This window comes from Eubalaena glacialis, chromosome 3 (genome assembly GCF_028564815.1).
Source record: "Eubalaena glacialis isolate mEubGla1 chromosome 3, mEubGla1.1.hap2.+ XY, whole genome shotgun sequence".
Classification (NCBI taxonomy): domain Eukaryota; kingdom Metazoa; phylum Chordata; class Mammalia; order Artiodactyla; family Balaenidae; genus Eubalaena; species Eubalaena glacialis.
In genome coordinates, this window is record NC_083718.1 from 90,532,587 (window position 1) to 90,557,970 (window position 25,384).

At 37.6% G+C, this 25,384-nt stretch overlaps 1 protein-coding gene across 1 annotated transcript in view; it reads left to right on the forward strand.

Moving 5' to 3' along the window:
• Positions 1–25,384, forward strand: part of SPAG17 (sperm associated antigen 17) — a 225,414-nt gene that overhangs the window by 172,280 nt on the left and 27,750 nt on the right. Inside the window, exons 32-42 of the mRNA XM_061186106.1 lie at positions 3,996–4,184; positions 5,835–5,980; positions 6,083–6,213; positions 8,003–8,130; positions 16,476–16,658; positions 17,602–17,715; positions 18,252–18,297; positions 20,247–20,346; positions 20,565–20,612; positions 23,200–23,299; positions 24,029–24,131. Coding sequence (XP_061042089.1) covers positions 3,996–4,184; positions 5,835–5,980; positions 6,083–6,213; positions 8,003–8,130; positions 16,476–16,658; positions 17,602–17,715; positions 18,252–18,297; positions 20,247–20,346; positions 20,565–20,612; positions 23,200–23,299; positions 24,029–24,131 — 1,288 coding nt within the window. The remainder of the gene's footprint in view (positions 1–3,995; positions 4,185–5,834; positions 5,981–6,082; positions 6,214–8,002; positions 8,131–16,475; positions 16,659–17,601; positions 17,716–18,251; positions 18,298–20,246; positions 20,347–20,564; positions 20,613–23,199; positions 23,300–24,028; positions 24,132–25,384) is intronic.

Genomic DNA, 25,384 nt, shown 5'->3' on the forward strand with positions numbered 1-25,384 from the left:
TAAATATAAATGGATTAAACAACCCAATCAAAATGCAGATATTGGAAGAATGGATTACAACGCATGATGCAACTGTATGCTGTCAACAAGAGATACACTTTATGGTCAAAGACACAAATAGGTTGAAAGTAAAAAAGATATACCTGCAGTAAGTAATTGAAAGGGAACTTGAGTGGCTATACAAATATCAGACAAAATAGACTTTACAACAAAATATTACCAGAAACAAAGAGGGTATGTTATAATAATAAACAGATTACTCCATCAAGAAGACGGCAACTACAAACATATTATACACTAACAACAGAGCCCAAAACACATGCATATTTCCAGAGTTGTGCACTATACAAATTAAAATGCCCAGTTAAATAGTAAAAATTGGCATATTTAAAAGGAGAAATAGACAATTCAACAATAATATTTGGAGACATTAGTACCTCACTTTCAGTAATGGATAAAAGAATAGATAAGATCAAGAGAATAAAAGACTTAATCAGCCGAATAAACCATGCAGACCTCCTAGACAAGTATAGAACACTCCACTCAGTAATAGAATACATTACGCTCAAGTGTAAATGGAACATTCTCCAGAAAAGACCATGTGTTACACCACAAAACAAATCTCAATAGATTAAAAAGGATTGAAATCATACAAAATATGTTCTCCTACCACAACGGAATGAAATAACACACAATGGAATCAATAACAAAAGGAAGTTTGGGAAATGCACAAATATGTGAAAAATAACACAAAGAATAAATCACAAGGAAATTTAAAAATACTTTGAGATGACTAAAAATGACTAAAAATAAACATACCAAAACTTAATTGAAGCAGCAAAAGCTATATATATATAGCTTTAAATGTCTATATATATATACATATATATATCTTTAAATCTCTCTCTCTGTGTATATATATATATGTAGCTTTAAATGTCAAAATGCCCATATTAAAAATGAAGATCTTGAATCAATAACCTAACTTTCCACCATAAGAAACTAGGAAAAAGAAGGCAAACTAAACCCAAAGCAAGCATATGGAAGTAAATAGTAAAGATTAGAGTAGAGATAAATGAAAAAATAGAAAACAGTAGAGAAAAATCAGCAAAACCAGAAGTTGGTTCTCTGATAAATCTTTAGCTGGACTTACAGGAAGAGATAGACAGACAAACAGAAAGAGAAAGAAGGGGTGGGGAGAGAGAAGACTCAAATTACTAAAATTAGAAATGAAAGAGAAGACATTACTACTAACCTTACAGAAATAAAAAAGATTATAAAGAAATACTGTGAACAATTATACATCAACAAATTAGATAACCTAGATAAAATGAATAGATTTCTGGAAAGGCACAAACTACCTAACCTAACTTGAGAAAAAATAAAATATCAGACTAGAACTAAAACAAGTAAAGAGATTGAATTAATAATTTTAAAACTTGGCAGACAGCAAAGCCCAGGCCCAGATGGCTTTATTGGTAAATTATACCAAACATCTGTGGAAGAATTAACACTGAACAATCTTTCACAAACTCTTCCAAAATATAGAAGAGACAGACAGTAATAAGCGTTAGTGAGGATGTGAAGAAGTGTAAAACCCTCATTAATTGCTAATGAGAATGTATAATGGTGCAGTCACTTTGGAAAACAGTTTGGCAGTTCCACCAAAAATTAAAAATAGAGTTCTCATATGACCCAGCAGTTCTACTCCTGGGTAGATATCCAAGGGAAATTAAACATATATCCACATAAAACTTATACACAGATGTTGATTGCAGCATTTTTAATAATAACAAGACTGTGAAAACAACTCAAATGTCCATCAACTCATGAATAAACAAAATTTGATATATCCATACAATGGAATATTATTCATCCATAAAACAGAATGAAGTTTTTTTAGATTTTATTGATTTTAATTCAATTTTTATTTTATATTTTAATTTTTATTTTCTATTGGAGTATAGTTGATTTAAAATATTGTGTTAGTTTCAGGTGTACAGCAAGGTGAATACATATACATATATTCTTTCTTTCTCAGATTCTTTTCCCATATAGGTTATTACAGAATATTGAGTAGTGTTCCCTGTGCTATACAGTAGGTCCTTGTTTATTATCTGTTTTATATATATTAGTGTGTATATATTAATCCCAAACTCCTAATTTATCTCTCCTCCAACCTTTCCCCTTTGATAACCATAAGTTTGTTTTCAAAGTCTGTGAGTCTGTTTCTGTTTTGTTAGTAAGTTCATTTGTATCTTTTTTTTAGATTCCACATATAAATGATATTTGTCTTTCTCTATCTGACTTACTTTACTTAGTATAACAATCTGCAAGTCCATGCATGTTGCTGCAAATGGCATTATTTCATTCTTTTTTATGGCTGAGTAATATTCCATTGTATATATGTACCACATCTTCTTTATCCATTCCTCTGTTGGTAGACATTTAGGTTGTTTCCATGTCTTGGCTATTGTAAATAGTGCTGCAGTGAATATTGGTGTGCATGTATCTTTTTGAAGTATAGTTTTCTCCAGATATATGCCCAGGAATGGGATTGCTGGATCATATGGTAGTTCTGTTTTTAGCTTTTTAAGGAACCTCCATACTGTTCTCCTTAGTGGTTGTACAAATTTACATTCCCACCAACAGTGTAGGAGGGTCCCCTTTTCTCCACACCATCTCCAGCATTTATTGTTTGTAGACTTTTGGCGATGGCCATTCTGACCTGTGTGAAGTGATACCTCATTGTAGTTTTGATAGGTCTGCCACAAGCCAACCCCTTCCGACGGCCCTCGCTGCACAGGCTGGGATACCTCTCCCCCTCTGCCCCCACCGTGGAAAGTTAAATTTGAAGAGGGGCAAAGAGAGAAACACGGACATGAAGAGGAAGATCCATCTGGAGCTGAGGAACTGAACCCCGGCAGCTGTTTGAGAACTTGTCCTGGACAATTGCAAATCAAATGATGGGAAAATTGAGGGCTTAATGGCTGAATTTGTGAACTTAGAGTTCCTCAGTTTAATAAATGTAGGCTTGATTTCAGTTTCAAATCTCCCCAAACTACCTAAATTGAAAAAGCTTGAGCTCAGTGACAGTAGAATCTATGGAGGTATGGATATGTTAGCAGAAAAACTTCCAAATCTCACACATCTAAACTCAGGTGAAAATAAACAGAATGAAGTATTGATACACGCTACAACATAGATGAATCTTGAAAACATTATGCTAAGTAAAAAGCCAGACAGAAGAGGCCACATATCACATGCTTCCATTTTTATGAAATGTCTGAAATAGTCAAATCCATAGAGACAGCAGATCAATGGTTGTCAGGGGCAGGAGTGATGCAGAGTGACTGCTAATGGCATCAGGGTTTCTTTGGGGGGTGATGAAAATGTTCTGGAATTAGTGATAATGTTTGCACAAGTTTTTGAATATACAAAATCCACTGAATATACACTTTAAAATAGTGAATTTATGACATGTGAATTATATCTCAAAAAAAGAGTCTATCTGAACCAGAAGTCATTATACAAAAGCTATTACTTAAGGACTATGTCAGCCACCATAGGAATAGCGATAAATAAAAGCTTCTAAAAGCATTTGTCCCATAGCTTTTACCCTCTTGGAGATGCTTCTTGCCGAAGAACATAAAAGGATTCCAATTGTTTTGAATAGTGCCAAGTGTGTTTACTTAAGTTAAAATATGTTTTTAATATTTTATATTAAACATCTGAAATAAGGCACAAAGCAATTACTTGGAAGAAATATTAAAGTGAGTAGATAAAATATGAGACACAGGAGCAATTATATCCTAATCAGTTTGACTCCTTATTAAGTGGTCCTTCCCAAAACTTAAGTCTTCTCTTGTTTTCTTCCTGGAAACACAGTTTGTGCCTGGGTTCTATGGATAATTTTTCTCCTTAAATGATTTTATAAATCCCTCAAATCAAACAAGAAATTTTTAATAATATCTCTCTTCCTGTTACCCTTCCAGGTGTTACCTCCAAACACAGGCTGTCTTCATATTGATAGGGACTGTTCAGCTATATATTGCCATGAATCAAGCAGTGATATATACCATCCGTTTCAAAAACGTGAGCAGCTGAGAGCTAGCACGTACATCATGAAGCACACATCAGAGGTTATCTGTGAGGTCATGGATCCCGAAGGAAACACCTTTCAGGTAAAGTGCATCATTATTATGGAGAGAGAGGCTATGGCTTTGCTTTTGAGATATTTCACACAAGAGAGCTCCCCTATAGCATTTTATCTTAGCTGCCTTGGGATTAGTTATCCACTGACTGCCAATATTTTGGACAGCAGCAATGAATGTCAGTATCTTCAATTCTCAAGTGTACTTCATTAGGAGATAGCAAGTCCAACAATGAGGATGGTTGAAATGCTAAAGCCAAATAAATAATTAGAACAAAAGGGAAAAAAGTTACTAACCGTCTAAAAATAATGCCAACAAAGAGGAGTGATATAAATGCTCTGTATCTGGGTTCAAGTGAGAGAAAATACATGGGGCAGCAGGCAAGTCTGCTTAACTAGGCAGAGAATCCAAAGTGAGAACTATCAGTTAGTGTGAGGGTTCCAGTAGGGCTGAGGATGGGGTGTTGGGAAGCCTGGAGAGGTGCTGAGCTATTCAGTGGTAGAGCTCCATCTTCTGTTTCTCTGTCCTTCCTCTTATCTCTAAGCCAGGCATTGGCAAACCATGGCCACTTGTTTATATGGGCCCATGAGGTAAAAATGCAGAGTGACTGCACTTTACATTTTTAAATGGTTGGAGGAAATCAAAAGGAGAAGAATATTTCATGACACATAAAAATTATAAGAAATTCAAATTTCAGTGCCACTATAAAGTTTTACTGCAACATAGCCATGCTCATTTGTTTACATATTATCTCTGGCTGCTTTTGCATATAATGGCAGAGTTGAGTAGTTGCAACAGAAACTCTACAGCCAACAAACCCTAAAATATTTACTATCTAGCCCTTGACAAAAAGATGTTTGCCAGCCCCTTCTCTAGGCACTTTTTTTTCCACTCCTCACCCAGCGGTGGAATTTCATGTGTTGTCTGGCGGGTGGTGAAGTTACTTTTTAGATTTGGAACCGTACCACAGAGTCCCCAACTTTGTTTGGGATGCAGACAAGCCCTGATCCAACTTAGTTTTTCTGTGCTAAGTCAGTGAGACTTCACAGCATGAGTTCAGGCTGCTAAGAGATTTCAATGTGCAATAAATTGAAATTGAAACCTAAAGCCCAAACCCTTTAAGTTGAAACATGCAAGCCAAACATTATTCTAGACATTGATGCTCTTCTTGGGCATTCCCTTCAGTGGCCTTTCAGCCTGACCACACCATATCTAGACAGTAGTAATGGCTAGAACAGTTCCTATAGTGAGACTCAATCTATCTCCCTATATATCCATGAGTCCTAATTCTGTGCTTAGAATCCATACTGTCACTCTTAATATTTCAAGACAACCGTCACATAAATAGCCTTCCCTCCATATTTAAATTCCCAGTTCCCTGAACTTATCCTCAGAAGATAAGTGAGTCCCCTGCCATCCTAGTCACCTTCCTCTGAATGTATTCAGGTTTGTCTTCCTATTTGTTTTCACAGTCTAGGTGTGGTTTGTAAGTGGAGATGTGCTACTAGGCTTTCACTTTTATTAATGCAATCTATACTTAGTGCACAATTCCTTACAAAGAAATATCCCTGATTTTCTGAGTATCCAAAAGATCACCTGCTTTCTCAAATGGGATCAAAAGAAATGTAAGTTTATGGCATTTTTCTTTTCTTTTAGTTGCTTATATACTATGTCCCTTAGGTCATGGCTGATGGTAGTGCATCAACTATCCTACCTGAAAACAATTTGGAAGATGATTTAAATGCAAAAGCTGAAGGCTATGACACGTTATCATCCACTCACCTTCGTAAGAATCATCTGCAAATCTATGGTGAACATGTCCCCAGGTAATATGATAAAAATAACATCATGACTTATTTTCAATTCCAAGTTCAAGGAACATTTTAGCTGAATATGTCAAGGGATTAGATTTTTATTTCTTCAAATAGGTTTTTTGTTATCTATGCTGATGGATCAGGAGTGGAACTTCTTCGGGACAGTGACATAGAAGAATACCTCTCCTTGGCATACGGAGAATCAACTACTGTCGTTCTTCAAGAGCCAGTACAGGAACAGCCAGGTAGAGAGTCCAGACTGGAACTCGCTGTGTCCCTTTACCAGCTCTCATCCTCCTTATCCAATCTACCCCGGTGTCGTCTCTACTTTTTTCCCTTTGCTCGCTTTTCAACTCTACTTTTCACCTGGCCATGTCAACCTATTTATACAGTGATTTATGTTTGTACTGCGCTTTATCTAAGCATCAACCTGTATAAATTGTGTATGGTCCCCCTCCTACCTATAAGCAGATTTGTATCTGCATTTATATCTGTTAGGTATGTTTAGTTATGTACCTAGGTTCTTATTTATGTGTTTGTTTCATCTTGGTAGGGAAAAACAAAAGTGAGTTATCTTTCATAAGTTCATTTTTTATCATTTTGAATGTGTTGCCTTGGTGAATTTAGTACAACAAGAGGAGAAAGTACATTTCACGTGTCAGTTAGAAAATCAGCCTGAAATATAGGATAAGTTACATATTATATTCATTGGGCATTTACATGTTTTCATCAATTTGAAAGAAATTAGTGTGTGATTAAAGGTTAGAGACATATATTGCACTAAGTAAGAGCCACTGTATATGTAACGTGTATTTAAACACAGGAAAAAAAAAAACTTTCATGTTATCTGTGTACCAAAGCAATTTGCTCTATCTAGGTTTATGTGTGTGTTTCCTTTTTATCTTTTCTCTGGTTGGTGGGATGTATTTTGTGCTCATTTATGAATATGCCTGCATCTATGTACAATTGTATCTTTGAATGTATCAATGTACATTGTGTGATGTTATAAATTTGCTCTTTCTGTGTGAATATGGGGAGTGGGGAGCTCTGACTGGTGTGCAGTCTGTGTGTGGAACTGTAAGAGAATAGGAATTCATCTCAAATTGCTTTGTTAGTTGTTTAACTAGCATCTACGTGAAAAACCACCATGTGCCAAACACTGGCTGGGTGTTAGGAATACAATGGTGAGATAAGACAGCAATGGACCCTGCTTTCACAGAGCTTAGACTTTAATGAGAGAGATAGGCATTAAATGTATAGTCACACAAATAACTGTATCATTATAAATTGGGATAAGATCTATGAAGTAAAGGAATGTGATTCTGTGAGAACATCTAACAGAGGAGCCTGACATAGTCTAGAAGGCTTCCCTGAAAGCACTGGAGCCAAGAGCTACTGGATAAGTAGGCATTAATTAAAATAGGAGGAGGAGCTTTCTTGGAAGAGAGAATACAAAGCAGGAAGCTTAAAGCTTTGGAGAGTAGGGGAAAAAAGGCTAAAGTAGCCAAAGTACAGAAGGGAAAATAGCGCAAGTTGAGTCAGGGGTGAGAAAACGTTAAGGCCTCTGTTTTATCCCATAAGCAATGGGAAGTCAAAGAAGATTTTACATCATGGGCTAGCATAATCAGTCTCCCTGACTGCAGAGGGAGGTTCATTCAGAGTAGATGTGGGCAGAAAAGTTAGTTGTCGTTGTAGTCCAAAACAGGATGGCTCTGAGGGGCATAGTCTAAGGTAGGGTCACTGGAGGGGGAAGAGATAGATGAACTCAAGATATGTTTAGTGGTAGAACTGACAGGACTTGGATGTGGTTTCCGAAGGACAGTGAAGTGTCCATTAATACTTTCAGGCGATCTAAATCCAGCTTTTTTAGGTGTTACCATGACTGAGACTCTCCTTTCTTGTTAGACTGTAAGGTCCTTAAGCATGGTCATTGTGTCTGGCTTCTCAAAAGTGTTCGATTTGGTAAATACCTATTGAATTTCTCAGAATATTTCTGAAAGAGAAATGATCCTCTGATAACTCTTTGTGAACCAGGTGCCCTGAGCATCAGTGTCCTTCGCCCTTTCCATGAAGCTTCACCATGGCTAATGAAGAAAGAATTAGATACAATTGTTCCTCCTAATCTCCAGTCAAGGACGTGGGAGACATTTCCCTCGGTTGAGGTATAAATTTTTCTGCTATAAAGTAACTATATTTGCATATCCATCTATCTATGGACCAGAGTTCAGCTCTTCTCCTGTATATTCACAAATTTTCCTTCTTTTGTAAATTGTTAATGGGCTCAAGGACTTTTTATATTTGTAGATTTTAGAGAAATATACCTGACTGGTTTATCTCAGTTTTATTTCTTTGAGCCTACATTGCAGGCTTGCACGTCTTCCTATAATATGAAAATATTCAGTTTGAGTAACCCATTACTGATATTTTGCAATACAGAAACCTTCCCTCTCCCAATATTTATTTGTTAGTTTTAACACACAATCTTAGGTCTTTCACTTTCCCTTTAGTCTTAATTTATTAATGCACAAACTGAGTATGTAAGAATAATGTGAAATATTAAATACAGGGACTTGCAACTGCAATGTTAAAAAGTAAGCATTGTAATTGCGGCAGCTTAGAGAAAGGCCCACCTAAGGTTTTTAAAGAGTGAAAGAAAATATCTTCAGCAAGAATCATAAAGTCCTGCATCTTGCCAGATTTGCCATTTCATTTTTTTTACAAATTTATTGGAGTATAATTGCTTTACAATGTTGTGTTAGTTTCTGCTGTATAACAAAGTGAATCAGCTATACGTATACATACATCCCCATATCCCCTCCCTCTTAAGCCTCCCTCCCACCCTCCCTATCCCACCCCTCTAGATGGTCACAAAGCACCAAGCTGATCTCCCTATGGTATGCAACTGCTTCCCACTAGCTATCTATTTTACATTTGGTAGTGTATATATGTCAACGCTACTCTCTCACTTCGTCCCAGCTTCCCCTCCCCCAACCCCGACCCGTGTCTTCAAGTCCATTCTCTACGTCTGCGTCTTTATTCCTGTCCTGCCCCCAGGTTCATCAGAACCATTTTTCTTTTTTTAGATTCCATATATATGTGTTAGCATACGGTATTTGTTTTTCTCTTTCTGACTTACTTCACTCTGTATGACAGACTCTAGGTCCATCCATCTCACTACAAATAACTCAATTTCGTTTCTTTTTATAGCTGAGTAATATTCCATTGTATATATATGCCACATCTTCTTTATCCATTCATCTGTCGATGGACACTTAGGTTGCTTCCAAGTCCTGGCTATTGTAAATAGAGCTGCAATGAACATTGTGGTACATGACGCTTCAAATTATGGTTTTCTCAGCGTGTATGCCCAGTAGTGGGATTGCTGGGTCGTATGGGAGTTCTATTTTTAGTTTTTAAAGGAACCTACATGCTGTTCTCCATAGTAGCTGTATCAATTTACATTCCCACCAACAGTGCAAGAGGGTTCCCTTTTCTCCACACCCTCTCCAGCATTTATTGTTTGTAGATATTTTGATAATGGCCATTCTGACTGGTGTGAGGAGATACCTCATTGTGGTTTTGATTTGCATTTCTCTAATGATTAGTGATGTTGAGCATCCTTTCATATGTTTGTTGGCAATCTGTATATCTTCTTTGGAGAAATGTCTATTTAGGTCTTCCGCCCACTTTTGGACAGGGTTGTTAGTTTATTTGATATTGAGCTGCATGAGCTGCTTGCACATTTTGGAGATTAATCCTTTGTCAGTTGCTTCATTTGCAAATATTTCCTCCCATTCTGAGGGTTGTCTTTTCATCTTTTTTAAGGTTTCCTTTGCTGTGCAAAAGTTTTTAACTTTCATTAGGCCCCATTTGTTTATTTTTGTTTTTATTTCCATTACTCTAGGAGGTGGGTCAAAAAGGATCTTGCTGTGATTTATGTCATAAAGCGTTCTGCCTATGTTTTCCTCTAAGTGTTTTATAGAGTCTGGCCTTACATTTAGGTTTTTAATCCATTTTGAGTTTATTTTTGTGTATGGTGTTAAGGAGTTTTCTAATTTCATTCTTTTACATGTAACTGTCCAGTTTTCCCAGCACCACTTATTGAAGAGACTGTCTTGTCTCCGTAGTATATTCTTGCCTCCTTTTTCATAGATTAGTTGACCATATGTGCATGGGTTTATCTCTAGGCTTTCTATCCTGTTTCATTGATCTATATTTCTGTTTTTGTGCCAGTACTGTACTATCTTGGTTACTGTAGTTTGTAGTATAGTCTGAAATCAGGAAGCCTGATTTCTCCAGCTCTGTTTTTCTTTCTCAAGATTGCTTTGGCTATTCGGGGTCTTTTGTGTTTCCATACAAATTGTAAAATTTTTTGCTCTAGTTCTGTGAAAAATGCCATTGGTAGTTTGATAGGGATTGCATTGAATCTGTAGATTGCTTTGGGTAGTATAGTCATTTTCACAATGTTGATTCTTCCAATCCAAGAACATAGTATATCTCCCCATCTGTTTGTATCATCTTTGATTTCTTTCTTCAGTGTCTTATGGTTTTCTGCATACCTAAGGTTTTCTGCATACCTAAGGTCTTTTGTCTCCTTAGGTAGGTTTATTCCTAGGTATTTTATCCATTTTGTTACAATGGTAAATGGGAGTGTTTCCATAATTTCTCTTTCAGATTTTTTGTTGCTAGTGTATAGGAATGCAAGAGATTTCTGTGCATTAATTTGTATCCTGCTACTTTACCAAATTCATTGATTAGCTCTAGTAGTTTTCTGTTAGCATCTTTAGAATTCTCTATGTATAGTATCATGTCATCTGCAAATAGTGAAAATTTAATTCTTTTCTGATTTGGATTCCTTTTATTTCTTTTTCTTCTCTGATTGCTGTGGCTAAAACTTCCAAAACTATGTTGAATAATAGTGATAAAACTGGACACCAATGTCTTGTTACTGATATTAGAGGAAATGGTTTCAGTTTTTCACCATTGAGAATGATGTTGGCTGTGGGTTTGTCATATATGGCCTTTATTATGTTTAGGTAAGTTCCCACTATGCCTACTTTCTGGAGGGTTTTTATCATAAATGAGTGTTGAATTTTGTCAAAAGCCTTTTCTGCATCTATTGAGACTATCAGGTGGTTTTTATCCCTCAATTTGTTAATATGCTTGCTGTATCACATTGATTGATTTGCATATATTGAGGAATCCTTGCATTCCTGGGATAAACCCCACTTGATCATCGTGTATGATCCTTTTAATGTGCTGCTGGATTCTGTTGCCTAGTATTTTGTTGAGGATTTTTGCATCTATGTTCATCAGTGATATTGGCCTGTAGTTTTCTTTTTTTGTGACATCTTTGTCTGGTTTTGGTATCAGGGTGATGGTGGCCTTGTAGAATGAGTTTGGGAGTGTTCCTCCCTCTGCTATATTTTGGAAGAGTTTGAGAAGGATAGGTGTTAGCTCTTCTCTAAATGTTTGATAAAATTCACCTGTGAAGCCATCTGGTCTTGGGCTTTTGTTTGTTGGAAGATCTCTAATCACAGTTTCAATTTCATTACTTGTGATTGGTCTGTTCATATTTTCTATTTCTTCCTGGATCAGTCTTGGAAGATTGTACTTTTCTCTCAGCATTTGTCCATTTCTTAAAGATTGTCCATTTTATTGGCATATAGTTGCTTGTAGTAGTCTCTCATGATACTTTGTATTTCTGCAGTGTCAGTTGTTACTTCTTTTACATTTCTAATTCTGTTGATTTGAGTCTTCTCCCTGTTTTGCTTGATGAGTCTGGCTAATGGTTTATTAATTTTGTTTATCTTCTCAAAGAACCAGCTTTTAGTTTTATTGATCTTTGCTATTGTTTCCTTCATTTCTTTTTCATTTATTTCTGATCTGATCTTTATGATTTCTTTCCTTCTGCTAACTTTGGGGTTTTCTGTTCTTCTTTCTCTAATTGATTTAAGTGTAAGGTTAGGTTGTTTATTTGAGATTTTTCTTGTTTCTTGAGGTAGGATTGTATTGCTGTAAACTTCCCTCTTAGAACTGCTTTTGCTGCATCCCATAGGTTTTCGGTCATCGTGTTTTCATTGTCATTTGTTTCTAGGCATTTTTTGATATCCTCTTTGATTTTTTCAGTGATCTCTTGGTTGTTTAGTAGCGTATTGTTTAGCCTCCATGTGTTTGTACTTTTACAGTTTTTTTTTCCTGTAATTGATATCTTGTCTCACAGCATTGTGGTCAGAAAAGATACTTGATAAGATTTCAGTTTTCTTAAATTTTCTGAGGCTTGATTTGTGACCCAAGATATGATCTATCCTGGAGAATAGTCCATGTGCACTTGAGAAGAAAGTGTATTCTGTTGGTTTTGGATGGAATGTCCTATAAATATCAATTAAGTCCATCTGGTCTAATGTGTCATTTAGAGCTTGTGTTTCCTTACTTATTTTCATTTTGAATGATCTGTCCATTGGTGAAAGTGGGGTGTTAAAGTCCCCTACTATGATTGTGTCACTGTCGATTTCCCTTTTTATGGCTGTTAGCATTTGCCTTATGTATTGAGGTGCTCCTATGTTGGGTGCATAAATTTTTACAATTGTCATATCTTCTTGGATTGATCCCTTGATCATTAGGTAGTGTCCTTTGTCTCTTGTAACAGTCTTTATTTTAAAGTCTATTTTGTCTGATATGAGAATTGCTACTCCAGCTTTCTTTTGATTTCCATTTGCATGGAATATCTTTTTCCATCCCCTCCCTTTCAGTCTGTATGTTTCCTCAGGTCTGAAGGGGTCTCTTGTAAGCAGCATATATATGGGTCTTGTTTTTGTATCCATTCAGCCAGTCTATGTCTTTTGGTTGGAGCATTTAATCCATTTGCATTTAAGGTAATTATGGATATGTATGTTCCTGTTACCATTTTCTTAATTGTTTGGGGTTTGTTTTTTAGGTCTTTTCCTTCTCTTGTGTTTCCTGCCTAGAGAAGTTCCTTTAGCATTTGTTGTAAAGCTGGTTTGGTGATGCTGAATTCTCTTAGCTTTTGCTTGTCTGTAAAGGTTTTAATTTCTCCGTCGAATCTGAATGACACCCTTGCTGGGGAGAGTAATCTTGGTTGTAGGTTTTTCCCTTTCATCACTTTAATATGTCCTGCCACTCCCTTCTGGCTTGCAGAGTTTTTGCTGAAAGATCAGCTGTTAACCTTATGGGGATTCCCTTGTATGTTATATGTTGCTTTTCCCTTGATGCTTTTAATATTTTTTCTTTATATTTAATTTTTGATAGTTTGATTATATGTGTCTTGGCATGTTTATCCTTGGATTTATCCAGTATGGGAGTCTCTGTGCTTCCTGCACTTGACTGACTGTTTCCTTTCCCATATTAGGGAAGTTTTCAACCATAATCTCTTCAAATATTTTCTCAGTCCTTTTCTTTTTCTCTTCTTCTGGGACCCCTATAATTCGAATGTTGGTGCATTTAATGTTGTCCCAGAGGTCTCTGAGACTGTCCTCAATTCCTTTCTTTCTTTTTTCTTTATTCTGCTAGGTGGCAGTTATTTCCACTATTTTATCTTCCAGGTCACTTATCCGTTCTTCTGCCTCACTTATTCTGCTATTGATTCCTTCTAGTGTATTTTTAATTTCATTTATTGTGTTGTTCATCATTGTTTGTTTGCTCTTTAGTTCTCCTAAGTCATTGTTAAACATTTCTTGTATTTTCTCCATTGTATTTCTGAGATTTTGGATCATTTTTACTATCATTATTCTGAATTCTTTTTCAGGTAGACTGCCTATTTCCTCTTCATTTGTTTGGTCTTGTGGGTTTTTACCTTGCTCCTTTTCTGCTGCATACTTCTCTGTCTTCTCATTTTGTTTAACTTACTGTGTTTGGGGTCTCCTTTTCTCAGGCTGCAGGTTCCTAGTTCCTTTATTTCTGGTGTCTTCCCCCAGTGGGTGAGGTTGGTTCAGTGGGTTGTGTAGGCTTCCTGGTGCAGGGGACCATTGCCTGTGTTCTGGTGGTTGGGGCTGGAGCTTGTCCCTCTGGTGGGCAGCGCTGCATCCAGTGGTGTGTTTTGGAGTGTCTGTGAACTTAGTATGACTTTAAGCAGCCTCTCTGCTAATGGATGGGGTTGTGTTCCTGTCTTGCTAGTTGTTTGGCATGCGGCATCCAGCACTGGAGCTTGCTGGCTGTTGGGTGCAGCTGGGTCTTGGTGTTGAGATGGATATCTTTGGGAGAGCTCTCACCAATTAATATTACATGGGGCCGGGAGGTCTCTGGTGGTCCCACATCCTGGACTCGGCTCTCTCACCTCAGAGGCTCAGGCCCGACACCCAGCTGGAGCACCAAGACCCTGACAGCCGCATGACATGGAAGAAAAGTAAGAGAAAAAAAAAAAAACAAGAACAAACAGAATGCCAAAAGAAATGGTAACAGCAAAACTAAACAGACAAAATCACACAAAGAAACACACACACACTTGCAAAAAGAAAAATCAATACGAACAGACAGAACCCCAAGACAAATGGTAAAAGCAAAACTAAGCAGACAAAATCACACAAAGAAACACACACCCACACTCACAGAAAGAGAAACAAAAAAGTAAGAGATCAACTAAACCAATAAACAAACCCACAAATGAAAACAAACACTAAAAACTAAACTAAGATAAACGTAAAACCAAAAACAAATCAAACGCAAAAAGCAAACCCAAGTCCACAGTTTCCCCCAAAGTCCACTGCCTCAATTTTGGGAGCACTCATTGTCTATTCAGGTATTCCACAGTTGCAGGGTTTACCAAGTCGATTGCAGGGATTTAGTCTGCTGCTCTTGAGGCTGCACAGAGAACTTTCCCTTTCTCTTCTTTGTTCGCACAGCTCCTGGGGTTCAGCTTTGGTTTTGGTCCCACCTCTGCATGTAGGCTGCCCTCAGGCATCTGTGCCCTGGCCAGAGAGTAGGCAGTTAAAGCAGCAGCTAATTAGGGCTCTCTTGCTCACTCAGGCCGGGGAGAGCGAGGGGTACAGTAGTCACAATTGAGATGCTGGGAGTGCTTGTGGCAGCAGAGGCTGGCATGACATTGCAACAGCCTGAGGCATGCCGTGTGTTTTCCTGGGGAATTTGGCCCTGGCATGCTGCACAGGCTCCTGGCAGGGTGTGGGTAGTGACCTGTGCTTGCACACAGGACCCTATATTTCAGTTTGGTGCCTATAATCAACATGGTGAATGAAGATGATCTGAATTCTAGTCTTGGCTCTATCAATTATTAATGTGGGATTTGGGAAAAGTCGCACTGCATGTCTAACTCCTTACCTGAAAAATGAAAAGACCACACCAAATGGTTTACTAAAACTATCTCCAAGTTGAAAATACTGCACTGTGAGAAATAATATACCACACCTGCGATTAATGAAGGAAGTTCATTCTCTTCCTCCACAGCTCCTATAGCTATGACCTTCTATGCCCAGTGGAGTGGCCACCCAGGCAAGCCTCTGAGTAGCTATCACTGACCAGGCATTTGTCACTGAAGAACAATTTATTTTATTTTATTTTATTTTTTTCATAAATGCTGGAGAGTGAGTGGAGAAAAGGGAACCCAACCCTCCTGCCCTGTTGGTGGGAATGTAAATTGATACAGCCACTATGGAGAGCAGTATGGAGGTTCCTTAAAAAACTAAAAAAAGAACTACCATATGACCCAGCAATCCCACTACTGGGCATATACCCTCAGAAAACCATAATTCAAGAAGATACATGTACCACAATGTTCATTGAAGCACTATTTTCAATAGCCAGGACATGGAAGCAACCTACATGTCCATCAACAGATGAATGGATAAAGAGATGTGGCACATGTATACAATGGAATATTACTCAGCTATAAAAAGGAATGAAATTGAAGAGCAATTTAAAATGAAACACATCAAAGCACACCACTCCTGAAAATCAATTACAAGGAGAACATAGAGATGTGAGTCTGCTCAAGGCACATGTTTCTGCCCAAGAGATCCTGGGAAGATTCTAGTGGCATGCTTAATCTAGAAAGAGCTCAAAGACCTCCCAGATCTATGGGATGATTTCTCTCTCAAAGGATCTCTCCAGGTCAAAATGAACATGGAACCAAAAAGTTAAAGATTGTTAATTCCAAGTGTCTTAGGCTCCCTGTGGATTTTAAGGAATAGTTGCATGCATTTGGCATAAACGATGCTGCTGCTGCATCACCATGGCAACAGCATGGCTTAGCATTCCCCTAAATGCTATCCAGTGGGACATCAGGCAACAGGATTTTTAAATATCCTTATTCTTGGTAACATATTTAAAGAGGAAAACTTGCCCAGTTCTGTTCCCAATTTCCCTTATATCTGCAAACCTTTTTGAGAACAGGGATCCATTTTTTCACTGCGGTATTCCCTAACGAGTGGTTCCTAGCATGCAGTGTCTACATAATAAGTACTCGGTGGAAAAAAAAATTCTAATGGTAAAATATTCTCATTTGTTTGGTGGTTGTTTTGCTTTATTTCGTTAATAGAAAAAAACTCCAGGACCTCCATTTGGCACTCAGATTTGGAAGGGCCTCGACGTTGGGTCCAAACAGTTAGTGAGCGCCCCAGCCCCTATACGGAAGAGCCCCAGTGTGCTACAGATACGCCAGTTCATCCAGCACGAGGTCATAAAGAATGAGGTGAAATTGAAACTGCAGATTTCCCTGAAGGTAATGGAACCTGACCCAAAAGAATCAGGAACAGAGCAATCATTCTTCTTGGTTTCCTGAGGAACCTGAAATTATGTAATTCTGCCAATATTTATCTAATGAAACACGTAAATGTCAATCTTCTAGAGGGTAGGAGGTTGAAAGGCAGAAAATGCTTAATGGTTCCCATAAGGTATAGGAAGTATTGAGGCCCCAAAGACATTGAGAAGATAAGTAACTTTTATATGTGATTGCAATATCATCCTCCTCCTCTCTCACTATATGGAAAACTGATCTAGTAACCTCTGGAAAAAAGGTAGAACTGCATATTAACCTGATACTTGTCCGAGGAAGAAAAGGATTGTTGGTTTTTGGAAATAGTCTAAGAATTTGTACGTATATAGTTAACTGTATAAGCATATCTATAACTTCTCACTGTCAAGTATGTCAGCTCTCTCAGAACAGGTATCATATGTGTTTTGTTTTTGGTTATATACCCAATACCTGGCATACAGCAGGGGACCGTTATTTGTGAAAACAGATCAAATATTTATGCAAAAGGTAAAGTATATTTCTCTTGGAAGCAAAGGCATGAACTGAGTAACTTACATTCATAGATCTCATCATAAAGGCTATACCTGGAAAGGACTCTAGAAATCATCTAAGCCAACTCTGTCCATTTTATTGATGAGGACACTGGAGCACTGAATGAGAAGTTGGGCCTCTCTGAGGTCCTCAGACAATTATAATGTCCTGTGGCTCTTAAAGCTTTGCTTTTGGACTTTTCAGGTCTTTGTTTATTAATGTATTAAGGAAAAGCCTTTCCAGATTGCTTGACCAGTCACTGGTTGTTGAGCCTTGTGAACTTACATATTCTTAACCTTTTTGTAATATTTCAAGCTGATGTTGACTATTCTGTGTCTCTCTCTACATTTTATTGATTTCTTTTATTCTACTGATTTAGGATTATATAAACCATATTCTAAAGAAAGAAGATGAGCTACAGGAAATGACAGTTAAAGATTCCAGAACTGAGGAGGAGAGAGCCAATGCTGCAGATCTCCTCAAGCTAGTTATGGTGAGAAAGAAATGTTTTTACTCTAGTGGTTTTACTATTGTTTCAATATTAAATGCTTCGAGACAAAATATTGTAAATAATAGCTGTTTCTGCCACTTCTATGAAGCATTTTCTCCCTCCTTATAATTTCTTATTTCTGTGGAACTCTGATCCCTTATATATATCGAATTTTCCAAAAGCTTTTTAGGCTCTTCCTTAAATCATAACTAATTCTGAAGGCTCTTAAATAAAAGTTTTTATTGTCTTCAGAGAAACTGACATTCATTGAAATGTCTTATGAATTAATGAATGAAATAGGAAGAAGGAAGAAAAATCAATTTCTACACTTAAAATGATTTCCATTTTTAGAAATTTGCTAAGTGAAAGAAATGACTAAAAAAAATCAAGTCACTTTTTGTATTGGCATTAAAAAACTAATTCATTTTATAGTAGGTTCCATAAAAGATCAATTTGATCACATAAGGAATCCTTCTAAACAAAGTAAATTTTGTATGTAATATAATCATCATCATTAAGGAATTCTGTCCTCATTTCAGTCTTTCCCTAAAATGGAGGAAACTACAAAAAGTCTTGTTACTGAAGGTAATTACATTTAATATTTTTCTGCAAAATAGTTACAGATTGCAAAGGAACAATCTTAAATACACTTCTCGGTTATTCTCTCATCTGATAGCAAAGTACCGTGTACATATTTCTGTTGTCATATTGGCCATGTTGTATTGTAATGATTTATTTATATATTTTTTTCCTGCCTAAATTGTGAGATCCTCCAAACCATGATTGCCTCTAATTTATCTTTAACTATCACATTTTGAATGAAAAAAGTTGACATTTGGCTTTTAAGTGAGCTTCAGCTTGCATTTAGAACATAGCAAACATACAGGAAGGAAACAGTCAACCAACCAACACTCTACTCCCGATACACACACACACACACACACACACACACACACACAGAACTTTGGAGCAACTACACAGGTGCCACCAAAACCTTGCACTGTTTTGCAGTATACGTGGCCCAAGCAGTCTGCTCTTGGAAAGCTTATTTATTTGGGGATATATACAACCCCAACAAACTTGGTTATATGGTTTCATAGTTCACAGAACACAAGCAGTGGAGAATTTTTGTGGTTTGGGGTTTTCTTTTCTATTTTGGTCATATGACAGAAGTCAGAAACTGGCAGCCACGGGCTCCATTCAGCCCACATATGTGTTTGTGTGTCCCCCACAGTGTTGTCTTGCACAGTTGCTTTTGTTGTTTCTGTATCTGAATTTTCCTTATCTTGAAATGTCCCATTACCACACAGTGGCATGTAGCTGAAGATGATTAGCAGCTGCCCCTTTCGAACTGCCATGAACAAAAGAATCCATCACAGCCACCAGTGTCTCCTGTCCTGACACTCTGTTGTCACTCTTTTTCCTGGGTGGCCTCTTATGTTAGGGTTGCCAGATTTAGCAAATAAAAATACAGAAGGCCAAGTTAAATTTGAATTTCAGACAAACAACACATTTTTTTTGTTATAAGTATGTCCCAAAATAACATGGAGCATACTTATACTAAAGATTTTTTGTTGTTTATCTGAAATTCAAATTTAACTAGATGCCCTATACTTTATCTGGTGACCCTACATTGTAGCATTTGAATTTTTAACCTCTGGTGTGAGGGAACAATCACTGTAAGGTAAATGCACAGGCTGCCTAATAGTGAAGGACAAATCAAACATATTTTTCAAACAGACAAACAGATGCAGGAATCAAACAGAGTCTTGCATGTTTACAGCTGCCCCTGACACATTAATAGTGGTGACTCTAAGTCACTGCTCCCCAAATTACTTCCTAAAACACTAGTCTATGAGACAGCTCCAGAAAAAAAAAGTGAGTTCTATGCTAACGTAAGTTTGCATAATGCTGCATATTGCCTTATTTTCTTAGACAGCCACAAGGTACATGAACTAATTAAGGGTCCAGAAAAGCTCTACAGTAATGAAACATATTTAACCTTGTAAAAATCAGTGTTTCCCAAACTCATAGAACCATGGAACATGGAACCTTCTTTCTTTTTTAATCTCCTGTTAAACATCCCGCCAAGACCACGTTCTCTGGAATAACCTCTGAGAACCACTGCCCGAATTATCAAATAACTGTTGTATTATATTCATATTCTTAGATTTAGATCTTTAGATATTTTTTTAGAAAAACAATTTCAATAAAGTGTTTAATTTTTTTGAGCTTTGGTGCTTCAGATGTGAAGAAATTCAGTTAGGTAGAACACTGACGCCCCCAGTGATGTGGGACAAATGAGGTGTCACTTACATTTTACATTTTGACTATAAGATGTGTGTTCTCTAAGAGGGTATTTCATAGAGATACCTGGTTTCCTGTTATATTATAGCTTGGTCATGGAAATTCTAGTAATCACTTGATAGACTCAATATAGGCTCTTAGAAAACATCTCAAATGAGTAACTGGGCTGATTGTGTGTTGGGCTGTCAAGAAGTGAGGATAAAAGTTAAATGCATCTGTTTTTAAAGTTGCAGCCCACCTAACCGATTTATTCAAGCAGTCTTTGGCTAATACTACAGAATGTCCACCAGAAACCTTTGAGACAGATTTCTCTGAAAAGAAATGGAGGTAAGCTGATCCAATAATGTGTTCCAATCAGTATTAAGGAAATGATGAGGAAATGGAGAGGTGCGGGTGTCATACAGTGGGTGACTACATCAAGGAATTAGCCTTTCATCTTCCATGCTGTTAACAATTTATCATACAAGGGTGGGTTTTCTTTTATTATCTGTAAGCTGAGAACATTGCCCTTTTTCATCATATTTTTTTCCTTTCCTTTTACACAGGCACAAAGAAACAACAAAGCACTGGAAAGAAAAATTAGCTCAAAAGAGGTAATTCTACCCTGAACTATACATAAAATAAGCATGTGAAAGACCCAGTTTGGTGGAGTCATAGAATTTTAGAATGGGGTGGGTTGCAAAGTCCTACCATCCAGGCTCCCCGATGTTCTTTAAATTCTACTACATTTCTGCCCAGCAGTCATTCATCTTTTGGGCAGTGACGTTATTATCTTTTGAGGAAGCTCATTTGACCATTAGGTAGATTCTCTCTCTCTCATAAACAAGGAAGCTCTCAGGTATTCTCTGTGCTTTGGTAATTCTAATATACTAATAAATATTCTAGAACTTAATGCAGAGCATAGTTGTAAACATGCAAGGATTCTTATAATGCACACGAGGAATGTGCTCTAAGCATTATGTGCTCTGGTTTCCTTTCAATCCTAGCTGAGGATTCCAACCCCAGCCCTCTTGCCCTAAAGAAAGGAAGCCAGATATATTTATTGAGTGTATAGTAGTACATATGGTACCACTGTACACATTTGCATGGCTCCTCTCCAGAATGACTCCCAGGATGAATATGCTTCTTAATAAAAACGTCTGGGCTACCTTGTGGAATGTGTTGGAGAAGTGGTGAGACAAGACCTTAGGTCTCATGGGTCACCCCTCTATACAAGGTCAAACTAGAAGTATATACTGTCCTATAGAATATCCCTGAAAGGATATCCAAGAGCCTGGTGACAGTGAGTGCCTGTGGAGAAGGAGACTGAGAGGTTAGGGGATAGTGCAAGATGGACTTCCTTTTCATTATGTACTCTTTTCTACTTTTTGAATTATGTACATTTGCATGTGTTATCCATTCACATTTTAAAAATTTTTTGAAACATTAACAATTTCGAATTTTAACCCATAGGTAGGAATGGCAAGCCAACAAAAGTTTTTGAAGAAGAAAGTGAAACACATAATTAGATATGTGTCCTAGAAAGAGAAGGTCTGGCAACATGGAAAATGCACAGGGGAGGAGGGTTAAGGAAGGAGAAAGTTTCACGGAAATAGAAGGTAGTCAACAAATGTCAGATGCCATGGAAGAATCAGAAAGGAGAATGAAAAGAGGAATTTGTGCTTATCAGTTGGAAGGTTTATGGATTTCTTTTGTGAGAACTATTTTAAGAGAGTGATAGGCAGTAGCCAGGCTGACATAGATTGATGAATGAATCCAGTGAGGCAGTAGAGATATTTTAATGAGAAATTCAAATTGTTTAAATAAGACGATTTTCATTCAGCCAGTATTTCCAGAGAGGCCATCTAGTATAAGAGAAAGAGCACTGGTCTTAGAGCCAGCAGACCTAGAATCAGCTCCAATTTGATTATTTGCAGACTGTATGATTCCAGCTGGTTGTTTTACTTCAGTAAAATTTACTTCAGGAATTCGGTTTGCTTATCTATAAAATGAGGATGATTAGACCACCGAGTATTTAAGATCTCTGTCAGTTCACTAACAGCTGACTTGCGTAAGCACTTCTCAAGATCACGGGCTTTGGTGCAGGCAACCTGGATTTTAATTCAGACTTTACCTCTTACTAGTTACTTCTCTATGCCTTGAATTTTTGACGAATAAAATGGGGATAATAATAGTAACTCATAGAGTTGTTGTAAGATTAAATGTAAAGTACTTTGCAAAGTTTTCTTGGCATGCAATAAGCACTTAAAAATGAAAGTTATTTCAGATAGGGTTAGGTTTGGCTGCATTTAACGGACAACCCCCAAATCAGTGTTTTACAAGAAAGAAGTTTATTTTTCCTAATGTAAAAGAAGTCAGAAGTGGGCAGTCCATGGCAGGCAGTGCCACATCATCATCAGGAACTAAGATTCCTTCCTTTTTTCTGTTCCATCATTCTTAGCACATGATTTCCATCCTCAAGTTTGCTTCATAGTTGCAAAATGACTGCTGCAGCTACAGCCATTTCATTCATATTTTAGGAAGTAGGAAAAGAGATGAAGCAAGGACAAAGGGAAAGCCCTCCAGCTGAGTTAGCCCTCTTTAAAAGCTTTCTGAAGTCTTACCCAGTGACTTCAGTTTACATCTTACTGGCTATCCGTATATAGAGGGAAGGCTGGGAAGTGTAGTTTTTAGCTGGACTGTTGCCTCCCCAGTACATTTTCTAGTATGAAAAGTCAGCTAGCAAGATTATGATTGTTTTTATTTTACTTTGTGATCATTAATTGCATTATTCATAAGCCATTCATTCCCCAGGTTTTAATGTTACCACTGCTACTGAAATTTTGGAAATCAGTAGAATCTAGCTGTCAATTAAACCTCAGAGAAATGGAAAGACATGCAAAAAGGTCATCCATGTGGTTTGTAGCCTTTTGAGATCAACTGTAAAACCAGACTACCAGCTGGTATCATTATTTCCTATCTTACATGAAAGTCTAATTTCTGAGGTCAGAAATGTGACTGATTCTAGAAGAAGCAGAAAATGAACTGAAACAAGTTGACAAAAAAATGCCTGAGTTAATTCTTATCAGTTTTGTTAGTGATCCCCATTTTCTGTGGGATTTAGAGCTGAAACAAAAGAAAATAACATTTTTTGTTAATGTTCTGTGTCTTCTTTTACATCGTTATGGAAATATCCACCAGGAAGGAAATTGAAAAGACACAAAACTATCTAAAGGAAATTAGGAACAAAGCAATATCGCCCTACTGCAAATCTGAACTAAGCAAGTTATATCAGTCTCAGGTAATTGAATGTAATTAACAAAAATTGAATGAGTCTTCATAAAAGTTGATACAATGCCTATGCTTTTAATGTAACCTATCTATCCTGATGTTGTTTCTTTCCTGCTTCAAGCATCAACCCAATTGACTAACCCATACTCTTCAAATCATGTCCTCACTAGCATGTGAGAGGGAAATTCTTTGCCAGTGTATTCCTACAGCTCTACCTCCCTGCCTTGCATTATCACTATTAATTACGTTCTCCCATCTATTTTAAGCTCTTTTTTGGGTTGAATTCTCCCTACTGATGATTATCCACTGATAAATCCCATTTTGAAGTTTTTATTCTCTTAAAATGTCCTCACCCATCAGCTGGTGAGGCAACACTGAGAGATTGTGAGTTCTTGGAAGCCCATGGAAGGAGAGCATGGCTCTCCTCTCCTATGAAACCTTGAAACTCTCAAGCAAAGGGAGGATTTTCATGTGTTCAGAACTCCTTGTGCTTCTATGAAAATTCCAGATGTTATTATTAACCAGAGGCTGCCTGACAAGAAATTATGGGAAATTATGACTAATTAACAAAATCCAGAATTGAGTTAATCAGTTTCTTGAACAACTTGTAGTTTGCAAACTTTCTTTTCAGGACCTTAAAAAATATGCTTTTATCACTGCTTACCAACTTAGCATGCTTGTAGCACTTGCCTTTCAGCCATGTGTAAGTCTAAAATAAATCTTTGATTTTTCCTTTAAGTTTAATTATCTGGACACCCTTTCCAAAAACTTGCCTTCTTTTACCAAGAAAGACGAGGATGCAAGCAAAACAGCTGTTCAAAATACATCCAGTCTTCCTCCAGGTAATATGTTCATGTAGCTTTTATTCCTGTTAATGTAGAACATAACTAGTTCCTACCACTTTTTGTCTCAGTAACAGCTAATGACATAACACAGTGTGACCTATATATTATAGATTTGGCTGAGTTATATGAGGAAACTAAAATGTAAATAAAATTTAGTTTTCATCCTGTATGCTTAAAATTTACCTAAAAGCATTAAGAAGACCTGACTAATTTAAAAATCAAGGGAGTAATGAAAGGTTGTTGGAGAACAGGACATTTACATGGTCTCCAAGTATCACCTCATGTATTTCATGCTAATTATGAGGAGGAGAATATGCCTTTACAATGGAGGGAGATGGCATTTTCCACCTTAACCAAGTGATCAAACTTCTACCATGTGTGAGACAACCTAGCATTAGATGTTTTCTCATATAATGCACTATGAATATTGTTCCTAGAACCTGTGTAGAATTCTCACCAAAAATCCTTAACCTGAATTTAATCAAAAGGAAACAATCAGACAAACCAGAATGTAGACATTTAATAAGACAACTGACCCGGACTCTTCAAAAAAGTCAATATCACTGGCCCCATGACTCCACTCCCATTTTTCACGCTTCAGCGAAGCCCGCGCTTTTCACGCATCACCTCAGGGAGCGCTTACCTCATGAAGAACCTCAGGGTAAAGGCATGGCCACCAAAGCAGGAGTGAGAGCAACTTGACGCTGGGAAGGAGATGCTAAAGAGGCCGCAGCCGCAGGAGGCCGGAGTCCTGGCTGCCGTCGGCCTTCCCCGAGGGCTTCGACAGGGCCCCTCAGGCCTCGCATCTGCTGAGCGCCGCCCACCTCACAGACACCATCCTGCCTCACTGACCCAGTCGCCCTGTTGCCAGAATGAGCTGATGTCTGAAAATTGCTCAGCAGAACCAGGCACAGCACGGGCCTATTCTCTTGTGGTTTCACTTGCCAGTGACCACTATCTTGATAATTCCGTATGGCTGACAGGGTCTTGGTGCTCTGGCCGGGTGTCAGGCCTGAGCCTCAGAGGTGGGAGAGCTGAGTTCAGGACACTGGACCACCAGAGACCTCCTGGTCCCACATAATATCAATTGGCGAGACCTCTCCCAGAGATCTCCGTCTCAATGCTAAGACACAGCTCCACTCAAAGACCAGCAAGCTCCAGTGCTGGACACCCCATGCCAAACAACTAGCAAGACAGGAACACAACCCCACCCATTAGCAGAGAGACTGCCTAAAATCATACTAAGTTCA